This window comes from Scardinius erythrophthalmus (assembly GCF_964197995.2).
Source record: "Scardinius erythrophthalmus genome assembly, chromosome: 11".
Lineage (NCBI taxonomy): Eukaryota > Metazoa > Chordata > Actinopteri > Cypriniformes > Leuciscidae > Scardinius > Scardinius erythrophthalmus.
The window spans coordinates 321,796-331,795 of NC_138231.1; the positions used below are offsets into that span (position 1 = coordinate 321,796).

A 10,000-nucleotide genomic window follows, 5' to 3' on the forward strand; every position below is an offset into this window, starting at 1 on the left:
ATAAGCTATTCGCAAAACAAACGGGTTCAGGCCGTCAGATCAGCCGGGCGCGGGTCGAGCTGCTCCACTAAACTCCAGAACGCGTTCACCTCACGGCAGCACACACTCTCCACTGCTGATAGCCCACACACACACAGTGATGGGGACATCGATCTCTCTTTTTCTTTTCCGACAATAAACATCGCTAATTAAATCGTGAGAAATAGCGTGGATTGAGGAAGTGTATTACATGACGTTTGAGGCGGCGATGAGACTAGCGATTGGTGCCTGTGCAGTGTGGGCATCTCTACAGCTCTGATTTGGACTGACACACTGTAAGTAAATAATGTCTTCAGTCGTTGTCCCTCCTTGCTATTCTACATGACGGCAATATTTTGAAAAGACTTGCTTGTTCCGTTATATTATCCGGGTTAAGTTTGCACCAGGCTAGACTAGCTCTAACGTAGCTAACGTTACTCACCTGGACACCTGGCTAACCCTCCACTCGTTCTCCTCACACCAAGCATTAATAACTCTTTGAGTGCCATGGCTCCCCTCTCTCACGCCTGACCGGTTAAAAATTGTAGGGCTGTGGTCCATAAAGAATTGGTTAGAGGGTTTCCCACATCCTCAGTCGTTCTCCAAATAGCCATAATACAGTGGGAATCTAGCAGAGTATGGGTTGCGAGTTCCTCTTGTGACGTCATCACCAGTTACTGAAAAAACACGCTACCTTTGAAGAAACCCCAATAAATGTTATTTTAACGCATTTTAAGACAGAAATAATTAAATATATACATATAGAGCTCTTTAATTTACACATTAATTGGCTGTGGTGGTTAACCTGCAACTTACACTTTAATGAGTAGTTATTAGAGTAGGAAGAGTAGGAATTAGTCAACTACTCACTAAAGGGGTCATATAATGGTACATGCACTTTTACAAGTTGATTGCACTGAAATGTGTGTTGGCAGTGCCTGTACACAACCATCATAAAATGCTAAAAATGCTAAAAATCCATCCAGTGGTTTTTTTTAATCTTCTTATATGTTTCCTACCATCTCAAATCAAGCCGTTTGACCGTGTGACGTCACACGGTCGGACCCCCCTCCCACGATTGTTGATTGACAGTAGCGTTTCAACACTGACCCGCCCTCGCTCGTGAGCGAGCTGTCAATCATAGCCCACGCGGACCGGCGCGTCATTGTTGATAGCTGGAGCTGGAGCACTGTCTCTGAGCAGAATGGCGTCTGAGAGATTGTGGTGTTCTGTTCTTGGGTTTAATAAGGAACACAGTCATGTTGATGTTCCTAAATCCGAACCGCTGAAGACGCAGTGGCTGAGTTTGTTTTCGAAGAATCATTCACACACCAGACTGCTTTACACACGAGGGTCAGTATAAAGCTGGTTTTGCTAAGAAGCTGCTCCTGAAAAAAGGATCAGTACCAACTATTCGTGTTCCTGCTGCACCTCCAGAAGAACTGAAGTGAGTGTAACGTTTTATTAACCTTTATATTAATATTTTTATTAATCTTTGCAAATCGCTAGCACGCTTCACGATGAATGCAGCTATTTTTACACTCAGGTACATTACGGCATGTTTTCTATGTACGACATTCTCAATATAATTCATAATCCCACATTTATAATGAACAACGCGTTATGGTTGTTGTGTTATTGTGTTACGGTGTACGCACAGAACAGAGGGGCGGGGTCAGCAAAGCTCATTATCATTTAAAGACACATGCACTTAAACGGCGTGCTGAAAACAGAGCTGTTTTTGACCAGGTAAAATGAGTGTTTTCTTACAATACTAATGAGAATTTTTAATTAAAGTGTATTACAAACTTTTAATTTAGACCCTAAATAATCATATTAGCTTGCACAAAAATGGCATTATATGAGCCCTTTAAGCCTTTATTTAATTGAATCAGGTGTGCCATTTCAGGGTTAAAACAGAAACATGGCCTGTCAGGGGGTCCCTGCAGGAGAAGTTGAGAACCACTGGATTGAATGATTGACAGCTGATTTCAATGATGTGTTTGATTGACAGCTGTCTTCAGTGAAGTGTTTGATTGACAGCTGATTTCAGTGATGTGTTTGATTGACAGCTGTATTCAGTGATTGACAGCTGATTTCAGTGATGTGTTTGATTGACAGCTGTCTTCAGTGAAGTGTTTGATTGACAGCTGATTTCAGTGATGTGGTTGATTGACAGCTGTCTTCAGTGAAGTGTTTGATTGACAGCTGATTTCAGTGATGTGTTTGATTGACAGCTGTATTCAGTGATTGACAGCTGATTTCAGTGATGTGTTTGATTGACAGCTGTCTTCAGTAAAGTGTTTGATTGACAGCTGATTTCAGTGATGTGTTTGATTGACAGCTGTATTCAGTGATTGACAGCTGATTTCAGTGATGTGTTTGATTGACAGCTGTATTCAGTGATTGACAGCTGATTTCAGTGATGTGTTTGATTGTCAGCTGTCTTCAGTGATTGACAGCTGATTTCAGTGATGTGTTTGATTGACAGCTGTCTTCAGTGAAGTGTTTGATTGACAGCTGATTTCAGTGATGTGTTTGATTGACAGCTGTCTTCAGTGAAGTGTTTGATTGACAGCTGATTTCAGTGGTGTGTTTGACAGCTGATTTCAGTGATGTGATGATTGACAGCTTTTGTCAGTGAAGTGTTTGATTGTCGTCTGCATCCTGACTCATTAATTTGAGTGTGTTTATGAAGCAGGGGCCTCTGGGTAATTTCCCTCGCTGCCGTTTTAAACAGGGTTACTGGGGATTGTGCAGGATGGATAATTATCTCAGTTATCTAACTCACGTGTACAGCTGTCTTCAGTGATGTGTTTGATTGACAGCTGTCTTCAGTAATGTGTTTGATTGACAGCTGTCTTCAGTGATGTGTTAATATTAATGAATATTAATGTGCTCTGATTGAATATGTATGAGTGGTTTATTAATAACACCGGGTCTCAGTGTCCGGCGTGTTTCTCAGAGAGACTCGGTCCTGTCTGGGAAATCTTCCCGTCGGCGTGTGGAATCTGTTCTAGTGTGTTCAACACATTGCTACACACACACACACACACACACACTCACACACACACGTTCACATCAGCGTCTCATTCATGTTTCGGCTGATGCTTGAAACGCTTCACCGCGGAAAATAGCAGAATCAGAGATGAAACTTCATCAAATATGAGACACATTCAGATTCTGCTGTAAACTCGTAATTCAGATCAATCCAGTGAGTGTGTATTCAGAGTGTTTTGTGGATATTAATGTTGTTCCCCATTATGTGTGTGTTTCAGGTCTGTGAGTGACACACAGTCATGACCAAATCATACCAGTTCAACTGGCAGAAGCGAGTTCCTGATTTCCTTCAGGAGGGAGCCGCGTTCGACCGGTTCGATGAGGTACATGTACACACACACACACACACACACACACACACACTCTCTCTCTCTCTCTCTCTCTCTCTCTCTCTCTCTCTCTCTCTCTCTCTCTCTCTCTCCTCTCACTCACTCACTCACTCACTCACTCACACACACACACACACACACACACACACACACACACACACACACACACACACACACACACACACACACACACACACACACACACACACACACACACACACACACACACACACACACACACTCACTCTCTCTCTCTCTCTCTCTCTCCTCTCACTCACTCACTCACTCACTCACTCACTCACTCACTCACACACACACACACACACACACACACACACACACACACACACACACACACACACACACACACACACACACACACACACACACACACACACACACACACACACACACACACACACACACACAATCTCTCTCAAGCTCTCGTTTAGCACATAAACATCCAGAGCTGCTCATCAGAGAGGATTCTGGGACGCTTTCATGTGGATTCCTGGATCAGATTCAGTGGCTTCACTCATGTTTAGCAGCTTTAGTGTTTGTTTTATTCTCATGTTTAGTTGAGTTAGTAGTGCCATCCGTCATTCACAGGCGGATCATCGCAGGTAAAGTCACCTGATGCGCGGGGTCACATGTGTTCGGGCGCAGTGACATCATGAAGACGATGAAGATGAAGAACATCTCGTGCTTTCGTTAGTTGAAAGGCCCTGCAGGACTCGGGACTCTTGATTAAAGTGGCAGATGTATTGCACAGGAGCCAGTGTGTGGATAAGGAGGAAGTGTCATGGAGAGCAGTTACAGTTCAGCCAGATCCCACAGAGCAGCAGCCGGGGAAACTGTGTGCTGGCAGCCATCTTGGCTCGAGTGTTCAGCTGAAGGCCGTCGCCACTGAGCTCATTAGTGTGTCGCATCGGGGCGCTTTTATTTGGACATTGAGATTTTCACTGCCAAGCTCAGAGGGGATGTTTGTAACGAATCACTCGTTCATGTCAAAAGGAACCCTAATATCTATGTGAATATACAGTAAAGTGTAATTTATTCCTGTGATCAAAGCTGAATTTTCAGCATCATTACTCCAGTCTTCAGTGTCACATGATCTTTCAGAAATCACTCTAATATGATGATTTGATGCTCAAGAAACATTTATGGTTATTATCAGTGTTGGTTTTCAACATAGATATTTGTTCAGTCATATTTGTGTGGAAACCGTGATACATTTTATTTCTCAAGATTCTTTGATTAACAGAAAGTTGTGATATATGTCATCTATAATAATATTGTGATAGTTGTTTTAACGATGAGTGATTGGACATTATCGAGTGTGTCCTTCTCTTCACACAAACACACTGAGGCTCTGTTTACAGCTGGTGTTGAGAAGCGTTGTGTTCGATCGGATCACTGGTGGACTGTGGTAAATACAGGTGTAAATGGTCTAAAACGTTTTGAGCTTGTCTATTTTCAAGCTATTTTTAGTCTAGTGGGTTTGATTAGTGCGCTTGTGCATTTAGAGTGCACAATTTCACTGTGTGATTTAATCTATTAAAATGCATTTATAATGCCAAAAATACCTCTGTCTGTCTTTTATATTTATATCATTTAATATAATATATCAGTAATATAATATATCAATATCACTCAAAGAGTGCATTTTTCTCCAAATATCTGCATTATTACAAATGTGCAATTGATTTTATACAACAGTTCAATAAAAAAGAAATTAATATTAAAGTTCCGTCTATTTCGCAAACAAAGACACAGGAGTGTTTTGCGTCTCTGAGCAACAATGCAGTGTTTCATTACTGAATAAACGAATCATTAGAATGAATGATTCAATGACTCACTCATTAACAGTGACTCGCTGCCACCTACTGGCAGTTTTAATTTCACATTTAAAGTATCTTTTATTTTTTAAATCATTTCACGTATCACATATTGTTTAAAACATCAGAACATTATTTCTGTGTGTGTAAGTGCAGGTTAAATGCATTCATGATCTGCATTAAACAGTGTGTGTGAAAGCATCAGATGCAGCTTCTGTGTTTTCTCTGCAGCGCAAAGATCAGTTTTATTGATACTGGCAACAGCCCTATAGTGTCTTATTATTCTAATTGAATTAATTGATTAAATGTAATGTACATTGATAATAATCATAAATGTTTATTAGACTGCCGTTATTGGTTGTTCTGAGCTCTAGTATTAGAGATGATTCAGTTCCTCTCTGCTGTGTTTCTGAATGCAGGGCTGAATCTATTTTCAGACCGCCAGACTCTTCAAACGCACTACACACACTTCTGCAGTGTCAGGTGATGTCGGCTTTGACTAGCACAAACGCTGTTAACATCACACTGTGACATGATGATGATGATGCTGGTTGGTGACAGTAGCTGCAATGATTGATGAGATGATTATGAAACGATCATATCAGTCGCTCTGGTGATGATCCTGTTAAACACTGTTGGCTTCTGTCACACACACACACACACACACACACACACACACACACACACACACACACACACACCTGTCACATGTTTTATGACGTGTGTTTGTCTGTCCAGAATAACGCTCATCCTCTGCTGTGTTTTTCAGGATCCCTTCGTCTTCGAGCCCGGCTGCCATTTTAAAGTCGACGAGTTCGGCTTCTTCCTCACATGGAAAAGTGAAGGAAAGGTGCAATTTATCTGTTCACACAAATCACACACACCTGTGCCATTAAATCACTGCGTTTCCTCAGATCTTCATCGTTTCTCTTCAGACTTTGAGATCATGTGTTTTAAAATAAAATTGTAAGCTTATAAATTTATATGATTGACTTTGTCTTGACTTGATACTTATATAGTCCGTCACTGACTTAAACTATTTCTGAAAGAAAATGGTCTGTCAGCAGAACTTTGCCTTGATGAAATGTGTATTATTATTAATCTGTGCCGATGAGCGCTGATGAACCGTAACCGCAGTGTGTGTGTGTGTGTGTGTGTGTGTCCTAGGAAGGGCAGCTGCTGGAATGTTCTCTGATCAACAGCATTCGTCCCGCAGTCGTGCCGAAGGTAAAGACGTCTGATTCTTGACTGATTGAAGTGAATCCTGCAAACAAACACTGAAATGTTCAGATGAGTTGATCATTATTCGCTGCTGATGGGATAAAACTGGGATATAGTTACACTCTTGAAAGTGTCTGACATACTAAAGAATTTAGTTAAGTTAGTTAGATAGTTAGTCTCCCGTGAACATTAGTCAGAGTTACTGTTATTGTGATGAAGATGGGGCATTATGGGATTGACAGTACAGATGATGTTCAGATATTCTAGAGTTCTAAAACATCATTAAAAATCCCTTATGTTCCAAGAATATTTTGCTTAAATTCCCATTAAGTTACGAACTTTATTTCTGAATGTTCTCTGAACAGTCAAAGTGGCCAGTTCCCTATCGATACTGTTTACTTGTATTGCGTTGTAAATGACGCTTTGGGAAAACTCCTTTTTCTCCGAAATGCTGTAGCCTGATTGAATCACGCATTGAAATCGAACTTGTGGTCTGAGGTGAGCACGGTGAACGATAATGATTAATAGAATGACAAGAGGGCAAGGTGAATGTCTCAATGAGAGTGGAGCACATGGTGATCTGTCAAAACAAAACCATGTGCAGCAAGACAACAAGGACACACAAACCACAAATTGCTTGCTGGTGCCAGCGAAAGTCCTCCACCAACATCTGATGGAAGATGTCCCGAGCCGGAATCCAGCTCCTCTCCTCTGGACCATAGCCCTCCCAGTCCACCAGATACTGGAAGCCCCAGCCCCGGCATCTGACCAAGACTATGAGGAAAAATTACCCTAATAACCACCAAACTCAGAACCTTGGTTATTCAGTATGGGCCATTGAACCTTGGAGCCAATTTACGAGAGGCTAGGAAGGATGGCTTCAACTAGCCTCCTCTCGCCTCTCAATGTCCCAGGAGAGGGACCCTACCACCAGCCCCTTAGGAATGATGGCTTCGACCGGCCTCCTCTCGCCTCTCGATGTCCTAGGAGAGGGACCCTACCACCAGCCCCTTAGGAATGATGGCTTCGACTAGCCTCCTCTCGCCTCTCGATGTCCCAGGAGAGGGACCCTACCACCAGCCCCTTAGGAATGATGGCTTCGACCGGCCTCCTCTCGCCTCTCGATGTCCTAGGAGAGGGACCCTACCACCAGCCCCTTAGGAAGGATGGCTTCGACCGGCCTCCTCTCGCCTCTCGATGTCCTAGGAGAGGGACCCTACCACCAGCCCCTTAGGAATGATGGCTTCGACTAGCCTCCTCTCGCCTCTCGATGTCCTAGGAGAGGGACCCTACCACCAGCCCCTTAGGAAGGATGGCTTCGACCGGCCTCCTCTCGCCTCTCGATGTCCTAGGAGAGGGACCCTACCACCAGCCCCTTAGGAAGGATGGCTTCGACCGGCCTCCTCTCGCCTCTCGATGTCCTAGGAGAGGGACCCTACCACCAGCCCCTTAGGAATGATGGCTTCGACCGGCCTCCTCTCGCCTCTCGATGTCCTAGGAGAGGGACCCTACCACCAGCCCCTTAGGAATGATGGCTTCGACCGGCCTCCTCTCGCCTCTCGATGTCCTAGGAGAGGGACCCTACCACCACCCCCTTAGGAATGATGGCTTCGACCGGCCTCCTCTCGCCTCTCGATGTCCCAGGAGAGGGACCCTACCACCAGCCCCTTAGGAATGATGGCTTCGACCGGCCTCCTCTCGCCTCTCGATGTCCTAGGAGAGGGACCCTACCACCAGCCCCTTAGGAATGATGGCTTCGACCGGCCTCCTCTCGCCTCTCGATGTCCTAGGAGAGGGACCCTACCACCAGCCCCTTAGGAAGGATGGCTTCGACCGGCCTCCTCTCGCCTCTCGATGTCCTAGGAGAGGGACCCTACCACCAGCCCCTTAGGAATGATGGCTTCGACCGGCCTCCTCTCGCCTCTCGATGTCCTAGGAGAGGGACCCTACCACCAGCCCCTTAGGAATGATGGCTTCGACCGGCCTCCTCTCGCCTCTCGATGTCCTAGGAGAGGGACCCTACCACCAGCCCCTTAGGAATGATGGCTGAGAACGACGAGCTTCAATGAATGGCTGAAACCGTAGCTCACCACACATATACACCTGAAAGTGCGCATGCGCAGAAAGCGAAAACTACCTAGGGACGAGCACGTACGACGGCCTTACGTAAACATATAACCAGAATGATTGACAACTAGGAGGACCAATAGTCTTGATGATCCACCCGGAAAAAGAAAATCCTCCACTATACCTTTAACATTCTTGGACCCCGGACAAGTCCGAAAGAGTGAAGTTAAACTGGCCAAAGAAGAGTGCCCATCAAGCCTGGCGTGAGCTCAACCTCCTTGCTGAACGGACGTACTTGAGGTTCTTATGATCTGTCCAGACCAAGAAGGGCTGCGCTTCCCCTCCAGCCAACTCACCCAAGGCCATCCTCACTGCCAACAGCTTGAGCCTGGAAACAGGACACAAACATGATTAAACTTGACAAGACTAGAGTAACATAAGTGTAAGTGTACATGCATAACAATCTGGCACAAGACAGTGAACACACAAGGAATAAATAGTGGAGATAATGAGAAAGGCTAACTGATGACAGGTGAGCACGGTGAATGATAATGATTAATAAAAGGACAAGAGGGCGAGGTGAATGCTACAATGACAGTGGAGCACATGGCGATCTGTCCAAACAAAACCAAGAAGACACACAAACCACAAACACAAGAGACAACAAAAACTGGGCTGATCCGGCCACAGACCTGTTTGCTGGGTTGGGTTGTGACAGAGAGAAATGACTAAGACTCGACTGCCGTCATTCCGCAGTGGATGATCTGCATGAGGTGCGTTTCTGTCGATCAGATGCGTCAGATCATGTGACGTGTGACAGAAACGCACCTCATGCACAGGGAACTTTCTACAAGCTTTAGCTAACTTTCTGGCAAGGTTATGAACAAACATTCTTCCAGTAACGTTAATAGAACAGTTATCTGGTCTTTAATAATGTTCTCAAAACATCAGCACAAAACATTATCTCATTCATAGAGTGTTTTTTTCGGAAACATTCAGTTGGATGTTCATCTAAAGTTGTCTAAATGTTACTAGTTTAAGAGAAGATTCAGAAGTAACATTAACATAATGTTTCTTTTCTCTTCTACTCTATCTATTTATTAAAAGAATAAATTCCATTTACTGTGTTAGGCTGAACTGGGAAAGGTCACAGCACTTGCATATTGTTGTCCTATTGTTAGTTTAACAGCTTCTATTGCTCTCCTCATTTGTAAGTCGCTTTGGATAAAAGCGTCTGCTAAATGATTAAATGTAAATGTAATGTTTGAAGAATGATAAAATGGAATGTTCACTTAATGTTCTCATAACTAAGAATTTTTTTTTTAAATCATTTAATAGACTGAATGTTTTGAATGTTCAGAGATAATTCAGAATGAATTTTATTGAGAACATTAGCTTATTGCAATAACTTATTGCTCTTAGATTATAATATGTGTGTGTGCTGTATCAGCTGATGTTCACGTTCCG

General features: G+C 43.7%; 1 protein-coding gene across 3 annotated transcripts in view; it reads left to right on the plus strand.

Annotated features, from left to right (window-relative positions):
- plcb4b (phospholipase C, beta 4b) overlaps positions 1 to 10,000 on the plus strand; it is a 111,379-nt gene that overhangs the window by 22,630 nt on the left and 78,749 nt on the right. For all 3 annotated transcript variants that reach the window (XM_081379441.1, XM_081379443.1, XM_081379442.1), the window contains exons 4-6: positions 3,297 to 3,401; positions 6,015 to 6,095; positions 6,413 to 6,472. In XM_081379441.1, coding sequence (XP_081235567.1) covers positions 3,318 to 3,401; positions 6,015 to 6,095; positions 6,413 to 6,472 — 225 coding nt within the window. In that variant the 5' untranslated portion in view covers positions 3,297 to 3,317. The remainder of the gene's footprint in view (positions 1 to 3,296; positions 3,402 to 6,014; positions 6,096 to 6,412; positions 6,473 to 10,000) is intronic.